The 18,984-nt window shown below is 38.4% G+C and overlaps 2 protein-coding genes and 1 long non-coding RNA gene across 5 annotated transcripts in view; 2 read left to right on the forward strand and 1 right to left on the reverse strand.

Moving 5' to 3' along the window:
- The window catches only part of LOC127453917 (ubiquitin carboxyl-terminal hydrolase 45-like), a 79,906-nt gene extending 75,484 nt beyond the window's left edge, over positions 1–4,422 (forward strand). For all 3 annotated transcript variants that reach the window (XM_051720693.1, XM_051720692.1, XM_051720694.1), the window contains exons 16-18: positions 130–216; positions 325–460; positions 1,568–4,422. In XM_051720693.1, the coding sequence (XP_051576653.1) occupies positions 130–216; positions 325–460; positions 1,568–1,698 (354 nt within the window). In that variant the 3' untranslated portion in view covers positions 1,699–4,422. The remainder of the gene's footprint in view (positions 1–129; positions 217–324; positions 461–1,567) is intronic.
- A 3,174-nt stretch (positions 4,423–7,596) lies between these two features.
- Positions 7,597–9,137, reverse strand: LOC127454036 (uncharacterized). Its single transcript, XR_007899482.1, has 2 exons — positions 9,001–9,137; positions 7,597–8,789 (listed from the first exon to the last, which is right to left on the reverse strand). It is a non-coding gene; the product is annotated as an uncharacterized LOC127454036 (long non-coding RNA).
- A 75-nt stretch (positions 9,138–9,212) lies between these two features.
- Positions 9,213–17,467, forward strand: pnisr (PNN-interacting serine/arginine-rich protein). The gene is given in 13 exon segments (XM_051720961.1): positions 9,213–9,347; positions 9,905–10,024; positions 10,106–10,267; positions 10,653–10,690; positions 10,693–10,890; positions 11,954–12,122; positions 12,223–12,413; positions 13,522–13,671; positions 13,764–13,863; positions 14,501–14,554; positions 14,916–15,107; positions 15,670–16,762; positions 17,127–17,467. Coding segments are annotated over 12 exon segments (2,469 nt in total). The 5' UTR covers positions 9,213–9,347; positions 9,905–9,933; the 3' UTR covers positions 17,158–17,467.
- Positions 17,468–18,984: the final 1,517 nt, after the last annotated feature.

The following is an 18,984-nucleotide window of genomic DNA, read 5'->3' on the forward strand; positions in this document are numbered from 1 at the left end:
TCATATTTTCAAAATCAATGCCAAAATTTCACAATTTCTGCCAGGGTATGCAAACTTTTGAGCACAATTGTATGCACTTTATTTTCTTTCTGGCTATCCGCTTACTGATCTTGATCTGTGTCTTTGCAGGCTGGCATGAATCTGAGGAAAGTTAATAGACATGTGGACTTTCCTCTTATTCTGGACCTGGCACCTTTCTGTTCTGCCACTTGCAAGGTACTGATCATAGTTATAAATATCAGTCACGACCAGCAATTTATGAATCCACACAATTCATCTATGTCTAAGTGTGCGGTATTGCTATTGTATTCATCCGTGTGGCAGAACCTCGGGTCAGGAGAGCGTGTGCTTTACAGCTTGTATGGCATTGTGGAACATAGCGGATCAATGCGAGGGGGCCACTACGCAGCCTACGTGAAGGTCCGCTCCCCCCAGCGTGAGCAGTGTCGGAACCAATCAGGTACCTACCTACTATATCTTCCGTGTGCTTGTCAATACGCTTTCTTTGCAGCTGGTTCGAAAAGGCCTAAAAACTAAATGTTGCATTGGAAGCCCATTCACCACAGCCTTGAAGATGTAGCTTGTTCAGTAAAGGCCAGGCAGGATTTGTTCGGTTTTCATCTAAAGAGGTGTTTTTTTTCCCACTCTGTACTCAAGGAGACAGTCTACCTTTCAGCAGCATTTGGAACCAAAAGTGAAAAGACCAGGGAGACAGAGCTGTGGAAATGATTGTGCTCACTGGTAGTTAACTGCCACAGAGGAGATTTGAAGCTACATTGTTGCAAGGGTATAATGCAGTTATAAGGTCTGCACAAGCTCTGAAAAACTACTTGAACTGCATCAAGGGCAGAAAATCCATTTGCCCCCCCTTGTCTCAGTTCTTGTCTCCACAATCTTTTCATTCTCTATTTTTTTTCCTTTATATTGCTTACATATTTGTTGTTGTTTTTTTATCGGTTTCACTATGAACAGTCAAAAATAATATTTAAAGCGATAGTTCACCCAACAATAAAAATTGTCATCATTTGCTCACCCTCATGTTGTTTTATTTGTAAACATGCACTAGATTGACATCTTTGACCATTGCACAGTGTCTTGCTATTTTTTCAGTGTCTTCCGCACACATTTTATAGATGCTGTGTCAACTTTTAAAAATGTGCCTCTAGACACTTGCACGATGTAATATATTTGTTGTGCTGCATCTAGATTTGTTAAGCACTAGAACGCATTCGGCCTGAATGACTCCTTACCTCAGTCACCATTCACTTTCATTATATGGAAAAAAAGATGCAAAGAAAGTGAATGGTGACTGAGGCAATCATACTGCCTAACATCTCCTTTTGTGTGCCACGGAAGTAGAAAAAAGTAATATGGGTTTGGAACAACATGAGGGTGAATAAATTATGACAGTATTTTCATTTTTGGGTGAACTATGCCTTTAATGCTAGCAGGTTTCATTGAGAAATAGTAGCACAATCAGGATGTGGAATATTTTTATGATAATAGTCCACCAAACCTATTTGTGTTCCTCTGAATAACAGCATCTCTGTGTGCATTTGTGTTGTAGGTTCCAGAGAGGCCAGTTCAGCCCCACAAGGGCAGTGGGTCTATGTTAGTGACACCAACGTACAGACTGTACCAGAGTTCCGGGTGCTTAACTCTCAAGCGTATTTACTTTTCTATGAAGAACTGCTATAGTGCCGGACAGCTGCGTGAATGTGTGATAATCCAGATGAATTCTGGCGACAGGCAATATCAGCCTGGACAACACCAAGCACTTACTGCATGCCTATATCACTGTATTTTAATGTAAGAAATATTGCAAATGCTAAATATAAGCTTGGCCATTAAGCCCTAAATCTGTTGGCTTATTCATTACTCAAGGGCGATCTAAATTGGGATTGGTCAAGGGGAGAGATTATTATTGCTGTAAAATAATATCCTGAATTTAAGTTATTTATATTTTACTGCTTATATTTGACCATGACATATATATTTTTGGGCTTGTTTTTTAAATGGAAATGTTGGAAAAATTGCCAAAGTTTAATGTAGGAAAAATATGTAAATGATACTATATAAGGGAGAAATGGGAAAAATGAGCATTGTGTCAAAAGCATCTTTCATCTCGAACCTCTAATATGAAAGGGAACTTTAGCACAACATGCAGCTGTATGTAGTTACGCACATATACATGCACAAGTGCACAAATACATTGTGATGTTCTTAGAAAGAAACAGTACTACATTCACAAGGTTGCTTGGTTACCATAAAATAAATTGTTTCATTCTTCTTCTTTTTTTCCCTTCGTTTACACATTTTGCTTTGGTTTTATAGATTAAGACACATGTATCAACCATAGCTTTCATAGCATTTTTGAATGTATCAAGTCATTGACTCAAGACATTGGATTGGATTGACTGTAGTTGGCATAGAATTATATAAACTTAGATTTTATGAATTTATTGCTTGAATAACATATTTCACAATATCTAAATCTAATGGTTGAGGAGTTGGTGCAATATTCTTGGACTTTGTAAACAATATATGCCTATTTTTTTCTGTTTTTCTGTAGTATTAAATTTGAATTGAAAACAAATATTTTCATGACTTTTCAACAACTGTACATCAGTGCCTACATTTTATGAGGGCTGAGATTGTTTGTGCATGCCTTTAAAAGTTAATAAGTGTTTTAAGTGTTAATATGACAGATCATATTGCAGTATAAGGTGAATGGTGTGTGTGTGTATACACATACTGATTAGCAATATACATATTTGTACATCATATAAAAAAATGTATCCTGTTCTTTACTTTTTATTCTGTGTGCCGAGCAGATATTGAAACACCAACGGTTTGTGTGGTGTCTAAGACTGCAGGGTTCTTCAAGCTTTTCTTTTGCTTGAATTTTGTGAACATAATCAAATATAAATCTCTGAGTCCTTTAAGATGATAATTTAAATACATATAGTTGAAGAAAACCTTTGAGCATTGTCTTTGAGTGGATTTTAAATTGATTGCAGTATATGGCACTGAATTGTTTTGGGGTCTTTGCATCTTGTTTTTTATTTTATTTTTAGATATTGTCGGCCATTAGCCTCCGCTGTCGCCACAAATCCCAGGATGCCATTTTTACTCTGTCCACAGCTGCAATTCGCTGTGACGGGTGCAAAGGCTTGCTGTTTTAGAACATGTCGCTGACTGGTGAAGAAGAGGTGGGTGTGGAATCAAGAAAAGGGCAACGTCTAAAACAATCCTGTCCTCCTGCCTTCTTCTCCCTCTCCGTGTTTTGTGACATTCAAATCAAGCTGTTAGACCATTATCAGTCATCACCAAGTGTAAGGACACCAAGAAGAATGTGCAACGTTTGTGAAGAGTGTGCGTCTTTTTAAAGCAGGGCTCTGGTTAAGGGACATTGTGTTTACAGATCAGAAGTGATTTAATCTGAGTTAATGATATGATGTGTTCTCTCTGTCTGAACTGACAGAGAAACCTGAAATGGGGTCGGGAGGATCTGCATTTCCCTTTAGAAAGAACCCGCTGAATTTGTTGAAAGAGCACCCGTCTGCCACTTAGAGGTGCATGTCTGCCTCAAGTGAAACATTCAGACATGTGGGGATGGGTTTTTGCTTATCATACTTCCAGCATGGTTACAAAAGATGCTTGTTATCTTTTTGACCCAGCTGTGTTTTTGGGATTCTCAACAACATGCATTCACTTCAGTCACTTTAAAATGTGATTCCATATGTCTGAAGTGGCAGTGCAGTACTGTTCTCTACAGCTGGATTAATTAGATTTTCCCTTCTGTCACTGGGCACCAGAAACTAGAAGTGTGTGATATTAGTAGGATATCAAAGCTCATTTTCTAACCAGTTTTAGCTCTGATTTCTATGCAATGTTTTGGGTTTCATCCAGTCTTATGTATTTACCTTGTGTTTTGTGTTGAGTATGCCAGAGAGAGTAATTGAAATTTCTGGTTTATTCAAATCATGGGTGCTTTACACAGTTGTGGTTTATTCAAGGTTTATCCTCAAAATTCCTTCATTCCAGAAGCTTCAGCAGTAATGTGATATTGAATTGCTAACTGAGACATCAACACAATGTGAGCCGGCCTGTGTCAGTATACCACATGGCTCTCTTTTCTTTGAGACTAAAATCAGAATTCTCGAACTGTAGGTTTAAGAGGTTTACATTTTTTTTTTACGTTACAAACTGGTAATTACAAGGGTATTATGCTATAAATGTGGTTTATGAGGACATTTCTAGTGTCCCCATAATTTAAATCACTTAAAAAACAAACTAAATGATGTTTTATTGAAAATGTAAAAATGCAGAAAGTTTTTTTGTGAGGGTTAGGTTTAGGGGATAGAATCTATAGTTTGTACAGTATAAAAATCATTATGTCTATGGAGAGTCCTCATAATGATAGCTGCACCAACGTGTGTGTGTGTGTTTACATATTTCACTATTTTTTATTTGGTTTCTAAATTAATATTATTGTATAATAATTAACAAAACTGCATGCATGATAAAACAGAGAATGCTGATTAAAATATTTTTAGATGGCCTATACTGTAGCATGTCACACTGAGTTGTCACATGCCATTAAGCAATTTTGACACGTTGCCATCAGTTAGGGATTTAAAAAAAATAAATAAATAAATAAATGGAGTCATATGGATTAATTTCATGCTGCCTTTATGTGCTTTTTGGACCTTCAAAGTTCTGGCCACCATTCACTTGCATTGTATGGGCCTACAGAGCTGAAATATTCTTCTAAAAATCTTTGTGTTCTGCAGAAGAAAAAAAGTCAAACACATCTAAGATGCCATGACGGTGAGTAAACGATGAGACAATTTTAATTTTGGGGTGAAGTATCACTTTAAGATACCCAAAATAGGTGCAAATGAAAGCTTAAGTTCTTAAGTGAAAAACAAATGCATTCATTGTCACCAAATATTGGGGCACATTGTTAAAACACTATAGTTTTAAGAAAGAAGTGACGCAAGCAAACAATATTTTATATATTTTATATAATATTTTATATAAGTCAGGACAACTCAATTGACAACTCCGTTGAGTTGGACAACTAAACTCAAGAACTCAACATTTGTTTTAATTAGTTCGGGTAATGATTACGTAACTGAGATAATTGTGATTCATTTTTACTTGTAGACACATAAATATAGAAATCTTTACTTATATAAATGTAAAACATTTGAATCACATTGATGACAGGAATTAATTGTATAATTGGCTTGGTTTGAACTGTGTGTGTTTGTGTGTGTGTAACAGGCCTAATAATAATGAAAACAATTATTATTATTATTATACGTAATTTACCCATTACTATTTACTGAATATATTATATATAATAGAAATATATTGTGTTATTTCTATTCATTCTATAACAGAATACAGGGATTGGCTGGCACAGAGTTATTATTTTGTAGTTATTGTTTTGACATTGATCGAATGAAAAGTTGTCTTCACCTACACAGATATCATTCAAATGCTGTAACAGAACATGTTACACTTTTGTGAAATTAATAACAAAATTACCAGATACTGTAATAACTCTGTGCCAGCCAACCCTATTCTCCTCTAGTATGTAAATTCATGACCAGCCATTTGAGAAAATAGACTGCAATTAGATAATGACTATGACTCTCTCCTCTCCACCAAAAGCTGGTGTGTGGTGAGCGTACTGGCGCACTATGGCTGCCGTCGCATCATCCAGGTGGATTCTGCACACTGGTGGTGGTTGAGGAGAGTCCCCTATTCACTGTGTAAAGCACTTTGAGTGTAGTGTCAGAAAACCCCGCAGGGCTGTGTGCTCAGCCCACTACTGTATTCCCTGTACACACATGACTGTGTGGCAACACATAACTCCAATGCCATCATTAAGTTTGCTGATGACACGACGGTGGTAGGTCTGATCACTGACAATGATGAAACAGCCTACAGAGAGGAGGTGCACACACTGACACACTGGTGTCAGGAGCACAACCTCTCCCTCAACGTCAGTAAGACAAAGGAGCTTGTGGTGGACTTCAGAAGAAAAGACAGAGAACACAGTCCAATCACCATCAATGGAGCACCGGTGGAGAGAGTCAGCAGCTTCAAGTTCCTGGGTGTCCACATCACTGAGGAACTCACATGGTCTGTCCACACTGAAGTCGTTGTGAAGAAGGCTCATCAGCGCCTCTTCTTCCTGAGACGGCTGAGGAAGTTTGGAATGAACCGCCACATCCTCACACGGTTCTACACCTGCACTGTGGAGAGCATCCTGACTGGCTGTATCTCCGCCTGGTACGGCAATAGCACCGCCCACAACAGCAAAGCACTGCAAAGGGTGGTGCGAACTGCCAAACACATCATCGGAGGTGAGCTTCCCTCCCTCCAGGAAATATATACAAGGCGGTGTGTGAAAAAGCTCGGAGGATCATCAGAGACTCCAGCCACCCGAGCCATGGGCTGCTCTCACTGCTACCATCAGGTAGGCGGTATCGCAGCATCAGGACCCGCACCAGCCGACTCCATGATAGCTTCTTCCCCCAAGCAATCAGACTTCTGAACTCTTGATCTCCCACGATCAAAATACATCAGCCCTGCACTTTATTACTCTTTTATCTCACACCGGACTGTCATAAATTATATTACTGTTATTATATTATGTCTCTCTTAACAACTGACTATCAACCGACAGCCTGAATGTCAATACAGTACAATACTGTACATTCTATATATATATATATATATATATATATATATATATATATATATATACTTTTTTTATATATATTTTAATTTTTAATTTTTATTGAATAATGTGTATCTATATAGTATCTATATAGTAAAAAACAAAAAAACAAAAAACAAAAAAAACAAAAACAGTGTATTGTATACTGTACAGTGTATGTTATTATTTGTATATTGTTGAGTGTAATTATGTGTATATCAGATGTTTAAATTGTGCTGTGTTAATTTGATGTTATTGTAAATTGGTACTGTCTCATCACTGTCACGACTGCTATGTTGATCGGAACTGCACCCAAGAATTTCACACACCATTGCACTTGTGTATATGGCTGTGTGACAATAAAGTGATTTGATTTGATTTGATTTGAAAAGCGCTATATAAATGTAATGTTCATTCATTCATGTTTAAATCATATATTATATCCATATTGTTTATATTGATACATTTATGTCAAAGTTCATAATGGATAATCATGTCAAAGACCATATTTTAATTAAAAGTCCTTAGACATTCCAACAATTTGGATAGATAATTTTATGTTTATAGACAAAATCTTTAAAATCTATGAAACACAATATTTGATTACAATAATAATAATAATAATAATAAAATACATGTCAACAGGCCATATGCAAAATGTGTCACTATCCTAGTTATTTGTAGGAATTTTTTTAATTTTCTGTTTGTGTCTAAGGGGAGCTTTATTATAAATGCATTAATGTTTCTTAAAGGAATATTCCAGGTTCAATACAAGTTAAGCTCAATTGACAGAATTTGTGGCATAATGTTGATAACCACAAAAAAAAATATTTAGATTCATCTGTCCTTTTCTTTAAAAAAAAAAAAAAGAAGCAAAAATCGAAGTTACAGAGAGGCACTTACACTTGAAGTGAATCGGGCCAATTTTTGGAGGGTTTAAAGGCAGAAATGTGAAGCGTATAATATTATAAAAGCACTTACATTAATTCTGTTAAAACTCATGTATTATTTGGGCTGTAAAGTTGTTTAAATCGTAATTTTTACAGTCATTTTAGGGTCTGTTGACATTACATCATGGCAACGAAGTTATAAAATTGGCAACTTTACACAGAAATGTTAGTAAGTGATTTTACACACTAAAATCATGTTAACACGCATATTGTTTCTGTCTTGTGGCTAAACTTTTAAAATAGTGAGTATTTAACGTTTACGGATTGTCTCCACTTCCATTGTAAGTGCCTCACTAGAACAAAGATATATATATATTTTTTTTTACGAAAAGGGTGGGAAAGTCAGAATTTATTTTTTTATTTATCAACATTATGCCACAATGCTGTCGATTGATATTAAATTGTATTGTAATTAAACTGTAATTCCTTTAATGTTGATATTATGACAGACCCCTTGTTACACTTTCTGTTAAACGCATAAACCAAAGAATATTTAGCAGAGATGGCCCACTTCTATTAAAATGAGTGGGTGAAATTGGAACGCTCCACCAAGGATTTCTGAGCGCCCAACAGTCAACGGATGTAAAAAGGAAGTCCCGCCTTACAGTTAAAAGAGCTAATCACCTTTTAGATACAGACATCACCTGTCGATCAACTCTAGAATGCGCATGCGCATTAGCTATACAAGCCGGAAAAATTGCATTTTTAGGGTAATATGAGGTTAAGAATCACAATTTATAATTCCAGTATTGTCAGTTTTTATTGCTGATTTTAAATATGCTCTTTGATAGCGTTCTTGACCAACCGTTTTTGAGATTTTTGCTGGAATTGACTGGAAATAGCCTCCCGAGAGCATTCCATAGATGTCTTGACAGTGGACTGACTTCCTAGAAAGCCTTCAGTGAAGATAATTGTGTCTCGTTTGGAAGTATGCGTCCTCCGGAGGTCGTCATCGAGGCTGTCTCGTTTCAGAAAAGCGAGTAGGACACTTCAAATGCAGCCTTCAAATGCGACCTTCTTTCACGGGAATTCGGAGGATGCATGAGGTGTATCCTTCGTGGGCACTCACAACCCACAATTCTTTGCTTCAACGGAAATGTCTAAAAAAAAAAATAATGACGCAAATTTGCCCGTAAATATGAAAGTTCAAACGCAATTAATGTTAATTCCCAAGCTGAAGTACCTCAGTGGGTGCAGAGTATATAATATGTATAATTATATTAATATATAATTAAAATAAAGTATTAGACTAAAAGTACACTTGTAAAATCTATTTTCTCTTTACATCATTATAACTATCCTAAAATGTACCTCATACATTCCCTTCTAGCGGGCGTTTGTTCCCTTCTCACTCAAAGCGCTCGCGCTTGTTAAAGAGTGGCGTGTTGTCATAGCAACCATGTTACGTTCCGTTTCCGTTTGTCCTACGAAGGCCGTCTCGTTTAAACGGGACTTGTTTTAAGGAGGGCACTCGGTATACTGCAATCTTCAAAGGACACGTCCTACCTAGCGTGCAGCCTTCCAAACGAGACACAGCCTTTGAGTTCTTGTAGTAGCATCCACTAGAGGGCTTCTGGTGTGAGGTCATTTTTGCTGGTATTGTTTCCAGGTCATCATTTCATCGCCATTTTACTGGTGAGAATCAGAAATCTGAAGAGGTAAGAGAGCGCAACGTGTCTGCAAATCCGTGTCAAACCGCTCTAAAGTTCTGTGCTTCTCATTGCCGTCAGTTGCGACGATCGGTGAATAAGTTGATTTAATGCTTTTTCACCGTGCCGCTGGAACAAAGTTGCTTTTAATGGTTGATGATGTTGGAGAGGTGCGGCCTAGCGGTTGCATATCTTGTCTTACGGCGACGATTATATTCATTTTTATTTGAGCCATAATAATGTTTGGTGAAAGCATGTGTATAGAAATACGTAGTTAATTAAACTGCATGCAATTTAAGGATGAAGGTATCCTAGTGTGTCTCCGTATTTGCAGCTGTCTGGTTAGATTTCAGGTGTATTGATCCTCAGTGCAGAACAATTTCAGGACAAATGTCCTTAAAGGGTAGAAGAAAGCTGACTTCTAATTATCAAGCTGTAATTTTACACTTTTACACGTTAACTTTTGCGAATGTTCTTTGCACATTTGCCTGTTTATGACACAAATATTTTTTTATTTTTTTCAGTATCGCACAATTTTTGTATAATGTGTTTTATTTTACATGTAGGCTCCAGGCATAGGAAATTCAAGGTAAAGATGTGGGACCAGGGAGGACAGCCCTGGCCACAGTGGCCTCTGGGGTCACAACAGCAGTGGATGCAGTCCTTTCAACATCAGCAAGATCCAGGTAAAAACACCGTTTTTAACTTAAAATTAGTTCATGTGGATACAGCAGTACAGTGGAAGTTATGCATGACTGTTTATGCAGGTCAAGTGGACTGGGCTGCTTTAGCACAAGCATGGATTGCACAGAAAGAATCCACTGGAGACCAGCCCAATGGCCAGGAAATGCAAAATATGGAGCCTGCACCCCATAATAACCATGGTGCCTTTTCGGGCGAACAGAATTTTGGCAGAGGATGGCAACCAGGTGAGACTACCTACCCTATTTGATTAGAATGACCACTTGAAATTGTATCTTGTGGCTTTAAAATGTTAAAGGTGAAGTGTTTCATTTCTGTGCCACAAAACAGAATTGCAGTCTATTTGAGCAGCCCGACTGGGCCGGACATAACAACATTGGCCAATGGCATGAGTATGGGGTGGGATTACATGTTTGCTGAGCAATGGGACTTTGGGGGAATGTTTGAAACTTGTTTGACTACAATTATTTTTGTAGTTCTGTTTGTTGCCTCTAGAAATTAGCAGAACTTATGCCTTGCCTTTAAAACAAAAGGTTTAGAGCATCTGAAGATGGTATTAAACGGTTGCTTGCTTTTGAATGTTTTAATTATGGTCATAATTACGGATTATAGAGTGGGGGATGCATGGCCAGCCTCCCCCTCCCCCTCCCCTCAAGAACAAGCATGGATTCCTCCTGGGCAAGGACCAATGGATGTGGTCCACCCATCAGAGGACAGTAACAGTCAGGATAGTTTGGAATTTCCTGGAGACCCACGCCATGGGGGCTTTCCTCAAAACAGTCATGGCTTTGGAGGCCAGCCTGAACCTTACCCTGTTGGCCCAGTTACTGTCAACCAGTTTGATTATCAGGTATGCTTTCTTCGGTCTGGCTGGGAGATCATCAAAAGTTATTGTCAATCTATTAAAGGATTGTTTACTCAAAAATTTAAAAGTGACATAATAAACTTACCCTCATGTTGTTCCAAACCCATATGACTTCCTCTTTTATATGGAACACAAAATGAGATGTTTTAATTTTGAATTATCTGCATTATAATTATGTATTATATTTCTAATTATTTAAATTGTATACTAAATTTTTATTTGGGGGCCTTTTTTCAGTAAATATTGATGTGTGATTAATCAGATTAATTAATCTGCACTTCATGTAGTTAATTTGATCAATGTATCAAATGACCACTAGTTTTAATGAATATTGCTGTCCGTCTTTTCAATACAATGGCAGTTGTTACTGACTCATTTCAAATAAATATTCAATACAAGTTGAGCTCAATTAACAGCATTTGTGGCATAATGTTGATTACCGGTACTACAAAACATAATTTTGTCTCATCCTTTGTGTATTTAAAAAAAAAAATGTGGTGAAAGCCACTTACATCCTTTCTACACTTTCCGTACCCTCAGTAAACGGATGTCCCATTCCATTTTGTGCTGCATGCACTGGTGCTACTACTGCCTACAACACAAATGAACGGTTTAGAACATTTGTGTTGACACGTCTAGTTTAAACCGCCTTAAGCTATTGCGGCGTGTCAACAGATGCTCTTGGTGTAGTCTATGTGACTTGTGCGGCATATTCCAATACTTCTAAGGGCATGCGATAGCTTCTAGTGAGGAACTACCTGAAATTTAAGTCATTTTTCAGTTAAAATTTTGACTTTTGTTGTGCATTCATGAATGCTATGAGAGAAGCTCGTTCACAATGGCTTGCGTGTTCATGTGAGAAATTGCGCTCCAAGTAGGATTTCACTTTGTTATGGTCGCATAAGAAATAGAAATGCAGTTTGAAACAACATTAGGGTTAGTAAACTATAACAGAGTATTCATTTTTAGGTGAACAATGCCTTTGGTGCTGCTACCTTCTCAGTTTCAGTCACTTATAGTCAGGCATTCCTTTATTATTTTATCTTAGCATGGAGCAGTGCCTACAGGGAATGCATATGGACCACCCTCCTCCGGGTTTCACACACCTTACTGGCCCGAGGGCCCTCAAAACAGAAGAGACCGGCTCCCTAGCTTCAGACCAGAACGCCCCAGATCCCCCAACCAGTTGGGAATAAAACCAGAGACACCTTCTCTTGGTGAGTACAAAAATGTATTTAAGCATTCAGCATACTAGAGAAAGCTGTTGTTGTGCAAGGTTGTTACAGAAATGCACATCTTAACATTGCCATGGTCTAGATGCTGTTAAAAGAAGGACCTTGCCTGCGTGGATTCGAGAAGGCCTTGAAAAGATGGACCGTGACAAGCAGAGAAAGTTGGAGAGGGAGAGGATGGAGAAAGAGCGAGCTGAAATTGCAAATGATGAATTGGATAGCGAAATGGTAGAGGAGGAAGTTGATGGGCCTCGGTTGCCACGCAAGAGCAAATTTGTAAGCATCTTTTTCTGTACCTTTTTACAGGGAAGAACCTACTGAGGTTACTTTGGCAACTGTTGTCGGGTGTTTACTGACACATACACACAAACATTCTTTGACATGATCATGATTCGCCTCAGTAATTTTAGTTGGCCTGTTTTTCGGCTATTATAAATGCAGGCCCAGTAGGATTGTCAACAGGGCTGAGAAACAAAATTAGAATTTTTCACTGAAATATTACCAAAATTCTAATTATATTAAAATTGTAAAGACCTTATTTAATGTAGATGAGGAATCTAAAATCAACATTTTTATGTACATTCACAAGAGGACGCAACAAATTAATATAAATGTATATAGTATTGAGCTACTCGATATAAACCAATCAGCACCGTGTTGTGGCGATTGTTCATTGCAAAGAACATAACTGGCTGTGTTAACAAATGTGCATAAAATGATAGTCAAAAGATTTAGCAAGTTCATATTTTCAAATATTAAGCAAAAAAGTAAAACGAGAAAAGAAACGGTTCAGTAGACTGTTTTATGTTAACTTAGTTTCGCACAGTAGCCTGTACCAGTGCCATAGTATTACCACAGATTCAAGCTTCATAATACCGGCAGTACCAATGTTTTTCGTTATATATAGTTGTTGGTGTGTACCTTATTCTTATGCAGCAAGACGCTGATATGAGAGCAAGGTATAGTCAAGACACTACAGCCAAAGACCTCCACCTCTAGGGATCTTTCACTCCAACACAACCGTCTTTTTCTAAGCAAGCATGTGCTAGATGGACATCTTTGACTATTGCGTCATGTCTTGCCTTTGCGGTAACGATGCATTTTTTTTTTTTTTTTTAAACGGTCAATTTAAAAGTAAATTTAACCTTTAAAATGTGTCTCGAGACACCCACTGACTGTTTTAATCACTGCGCCTGTTTAACCCAAGAATATGTCATCCGTGCTTGGCACACATCCAAAAATCTTCTTCAAATTTGAATTTGACAGCCGTAAGGCCCAGTCCCCCTTTTTGCACACCAACACTGAAATATCTATAAAGTGCTCTTGCCGCTTGGCTCATAACTGTGTGGTTTCTAGTCCAACAGTCTACTCTTCTTTAATTTAGGACAGTGATGATGAGGATGGTGAAGAGGATGGTGCGGGAGAAGATGGAGTATTAGGGAGGAGACAGGAGTTTGGTGGCGGAGGTTCTCCTCCTGTTCAAGAGGATCATAGTGAACCAGAAATGACGGAAGAGGAGAAAGAATTTCAGCTGGTCTGTTTTCACACACTTGTATTAAATAGAAACTGTCCAATCACCTGTCACCTGTTGTGAAGCGCTACTTATTGTTCTCTTGCTTTCCACAGATGCTGATGACTAAAACCCTTCTCACTGAAGTTCTCCTTGAGGTTACAAATGAGGAAATCCTCCTAGTGGCCAAAGAGACCCATCGCAAAGCAACTAAAGGTCTGCTGCTGTTCACTTCGGTCCATGCAACTGTGCCTTTAAGTCTAATTCTAAGGAAAAGCCACAGTTCCACAGAGATGACTTGTTTGTATTTTAGACTGATAAATTAAGCCTATTTTGTCTGACTGGCAGACCAGTGTATTACTTGATTACAAGCAAAAGTGAAATTTTTCATCAGCCATTCTCTGCTAATGCAATAGATGATGAAAACAACCCACAAAAGGAGGGTGTAAGAGGTTATATAGACACTTAAATGCAATCCTTGCCCTATTTGCTGACAGACGTTTCAAAGGCGTCCCAGTCAAATCAGTTCCCAGATTTACTTCCTGTAAATCAAAAGTACTCTCACTTCTGTGTGCCAGACGACGACTCATTTTGAAAGTGACACTGCATTAGTACAGATTGGTTCTCTCCACCTCCACTGTTTGCATTGTGTGTGAAGGACTTTGTGTGATAACCCTCTTCTTCTCTCCATCTTTTTATGTTTATTTATTTTTTTATTATTTTTTTGTGTGCCAAAGGCAGCTCTTATGAATAGTGCATATGTGTACCCTCATCTCTAGAGACTCTTGCCTATGCGAAAGTGGTGGCTGTATGTGTTTTAACATGTTGTTCCTGTTGTTGATGTGAATCAAAGCTCCTGCAAAACAGCTGGCACAGTCAAGTGCACTGGCTTCTCTGACCGGCCTCGGTAAGTGTCTATACATTTTGGACCGACGGGGGTTAGGGGAATAAAAAGAGAGAGATTGCGGGGTGGGGGACAATTTCAGAGCTTAGCTCTTTATTTTTCCTCATGTCTCAGCTCTTTAGTGAACTTTTGCAAGCTCCAGAGTTTAAGCAGCAGATCTTCTCAAAGTGGTTGGCTTCCAGCCCCACTGTCTTGGAATTAATGACAAGATTATTAAAAGCATGCTTTACATAAGGTGGGCTATAGTGAAGTACGTAATGTAGTGGGTGAGGAAGGAAGAGCAGTGGGGGGTGAACTGATAGTCTGCGACTATGAGTGCCTTGCTCCTGCTGTCCGTTATAAGAGGGGGGCTTTGTTGCCACAGGCGGGCTGGGAGAATACGGCTCAGACGAGAGTGAGGATGAGGAGCGGAGTGCGAAGGGGTCGGACTCATCAGACACAGACGATGAGGAGCTCCTGCACCGAATTCGGCAGAAGCAGGACGCCTTCCGTCGCAAAGAGAGGGAGCTGCAGCATTTACAGGAGAGGCTGGCACTGGAGGGACAGGCTGTGAAAGGTAGGTTGATGCAGAGGATATAAGCTGGAAGGTTAACTTTAAAGAAATATTCAAAATAAAAATTGGAGTTATTATGTCTATTTTTGTCAAATACAGTGCTGCAGAGCATCACAGTATTAATGAAAGCATTGATAAAAAACATTTATATAGTTCAACAGCATTATTGCTTAAAATGTAATTATTATTGATATATTTTATTTATTATTACTACGTTGAATATTACCTTTTACTATACAGCAGTAGTATATTTCTGTTGCAGTTTCTTCAATTTAACAGATCTAGTTAAATGTAACTAATTTTGGCAGAAAACCGAATGAAGCACTTTAAGTTTGTATGTTTTTGATAACAGCTTCACACCTTCGGGTAAGCTTTTCGCTATATGGCTTAAATGTGATTATTAAACCGCAAAAGGCTGCCATTAAATTTTATAAATATATAGTCTGCATGTTCTGCACGTGGAAATCAAAGGGCCCTAGTTTATATAGTCTAAATCTTACATTGGTTGAAGGTTGGATGTAATGAAAACATTCTTGTAAAGTGCGTGTCCAATAACATGTAACAGTTGTTTTGTGTGTGTATCCAACAGAAGATTTGGCATCGGACAGAGTGAGCAGAGAAAGGGCAAGTTATGAGGAGGAGCAGTCAGATACCAAACAGAAACAGGAAGTTAGGGAAAAGGAGGCGGAGCCTACAGTAGAGCGACGCAGGTCACGTAGTGAGCCAGAGGTCAGTGAGGTCAAGCGGGCAGCTCCGAGCAAAGAGCATACAGGGCGTAACGGAGGAAGTGCCAGCCCCTCACCAAGTGAGCGACGTAGTCAAAGTTCGAGTTCCAGCTCATCCAGCAGCCAGTCCACTTCCTCCTCATCATCCTCAGCCTCCTCTCGCAGCTCCTCCCGCTCCTCCTCACCTCGAAGGAAGAGGCGACGCAGCCGCTCTGCCTCCCATGGGACTCGCAGGCGCAGCCGAAGCCGAAGTCGCAGCTCTCGCAGACGTCAATCGGAGCGCGACAAGGGCAAAGACAGGAGGCGGAGCAGCCGCGACCGCAGCGCAGATCGTTCCTCTCGTCACAGGAAGCGCAGCTCCTCACGGCAGCGCAGATCCAGCAGGGGCCACAGGAGCAGGTCCAAGGATCGGCCCAAAGCTAGCCGCAGTCGCAGCAGAGAGAGGCGCCGCAGCAGGGAACGCAGGTGCAGCCGGAGTCGCAGTACGAGCCGCAACAGGCGGAAACAAAAAGCCCCCAGCAAGGACAGGGACAGAGACAGGAGGAAAGAGAGGAGCCGGAGCCACGAAAAGGATAAGAAGAAGAAAGAGAGAGAATTAGATAAAAAGAAAGACAAACAGAAGGGCAAGGAGAAAGAGGGGGAGGTAAGAGAGGAAGACAATGGCAAATCAAAGAGAAGAAAGGAGAGTGAGAACACAGATTCTCACAGTGAGAGGTTCTCCCGGCAAGACAGCAAATCTAGCAAGAAAGGCTCCGCCAAATCTAGCAAGAAATACTCTGACTCCGATTCCAGCAGGAGTAGGTCCCCTTCCCCTGAGGTTAGCAAAGAAAAAAAGTCTAAAAAATCTAAACATAGTCGATCAAGGTCAACGGAAAGATCTCACAAGTCTGGTAAGAAGGCAAGCCGCAAACACAAGTCTAAGTCGCGATCAAGGTAGTATTCATTTTTTTCTACTTTTTGTTTTACTGTTGAAATGTTTGAATTGATTGTGTGTATAATTCGATTTTGTTACAGCGATTGTGTACTGCAAAATCGAAACTAGGTCAAAGTTAATTTTAAACTTTAAATTCTTAGTTCCAAGGCCCCCTCATGGTTCATGGTCACAATGATATGTGTAATAACTGAATTGTACACAAACAGGTGGTTTTTAATTCCTAAGTGCTACTGAAGATTTTGTTTTTTTTACCCCCCCTTTCTCATTCAGTGTTTATCCAACAGCTGTTTTAAGGTGTTTGTGTATTAAGTTCTAGATGTACTAGTGATTGCACTAATATTTTGTCCCTTGTTTCTATTCCAGGTCCACATCTCCCAGCCGCCGCAAGCGCTGAGGGGCATTCAGCCTCTGATTTGTGCATTTCTTTTAAAATTCCATGAGTTAACAGGCTTGTCTCATTATCGAGGCAACGTTGTAGGTGAACTCTCCACTTCAAACCCCCATTTTGTAAATACATGGTATTTTTAAATGTTGTCTTAAAAACAGGAGATTTTGAATAAGTTTTTGCCTTGTATTATGCAAAACTAAGCATTCAAGTAGTCAATAGAATCTTGAAACTGTAACATTTTAAAACCCAACACATGAGGAAATAAAATCTCGTTTAATGTAAATTGTCCAATAAAACAGTTATTCTTTTTCTCTGACATTTCTCTTTCATTTTGTTTTTGAAATATTCATATTGCCGTGTTTTGTGTTTTTCATAGTCTTACTACTAGAGATTTTCAGGTCTGGGATAGTCTACATTAAGAAACTATGCTTCTTATAAATCATGCAATAAAAATTCAGCTTTGTGTCTGGACACCACTTTTAAGTGAAGCGTTGAGTGCATTTCCTCAGTGATGATATTTTAAGATTCTTAAAGGAAAATTCCGGGTTCAAGTTAAGCTCAATCGACAGCATTTGTAGCACAATGTTAATAAGCACAAAAATGTATTTAGACTTAACCCTCCTTTAAAAAAGCAAAACTGGGTTTAAAAAAAATAAAAAAATGGTTGCCAATCTGTAAACATTAAAATACCCACTGTTTTAAAAGTATAGCCACAAGGTGTAAACAATGGGTGTTGGCATGATTTTAGAGTGATTAAAATTGCTTACCTTTATGTAATTTAATTTCTGTTTTACAACTTCAATGCTGTAACGATGTAAACAACATTAAAAATGACAATTTAAACTACAGCTCAAATAATGAGTTTTAACAGAAGAATTAATGTGCGTGCTTTTATAAAATCATGTAAACATTGGCCCCATTTACTTCAATTGTAAGTGCCTCTTTTTTTTTTTTTTTTTTTTTTTTTAAGGAGGGACGAGTCTAAATTAATTTGTGGTAATCAACATTACACAAATTCTGTCAATTGAGCTTAATTTGTGTTCAACAAGGAATATTCCTTTAAGAGTTGAATTTGTTATTGTGAAAAGTGTATAATGTTAATAAGAATGAAGGCTGTCAAGTAGTTTTAAAAGCAAACTCTGTATAAATAAATTGTAGTGTTAAAATACTGATGTAACAATACTGTCGCTTTTCTGTTCCCACATAAAGAATGCCTATTCTGTAGAGACCCAAGCATTGACACTGATGATGCGTTTTCTTTTCCTGGAAAGGAAACCACTGATTACGAAAATCGTTATTTTTAAGCACATTTTGGGGTGACTTGAGTAAAGCAAAAAATAGCAGTAAATTGGAAAATGTTGACAATTTTTTAAGCATACTCTTCTTTGTGGTAACATTCAATATGCATTTTTTTTCCTCTCCAAAACTTGGTAAAGTTATGAGTGTCAGCTGTACTTTTTCATTTTATAATAAAAATAGGTATTATTTAAATACTTTCAAGGAATCGTTCACCCCAAAAGTTTAATTCTCACCATTCACTCACCCTCATGCCATCCCAGGTGTGTAGAGCACAAAGATTTTTAGAATATCTTGGCTTTGTTTGTCCTTTCAATGAAATTGAATAGTGACCAGACATTTGAAGCTCCAAAAAGCACATAAAATCAGAATAAAATTAATCTTATATGATCCATATCTTCAGAAGCGATATAAGTGTGGTTGAGAAACAACATTTTTTATTAGTATTTCTCCTCCCTCCCCAGTAGGTGGTGATATGCACAAAGAATGTGAATTGCCAAAAACAAAAGAAGAATGTGAAAGTGGAGATTTATAGTG

Source organism: Myxocyprinus asiaticus, chromosome 16 (genome assembly GCF_019703515.2).
Source record: "Myxocyprinus asiaticus isolate MX2 ecotype Aquarium Trade chromosome 16, UBuf_Myxa_2, whole genome shotgun sequence".
In the NCBI taxonomy this organism is placed as follows: domain Eukaryota; kingdom Metazoa; phylum Chordata; class Actinopteri; order Cypriniformes; family Catostomidae; genus Myxocyprinus; species Myxocyprinus asiaticus.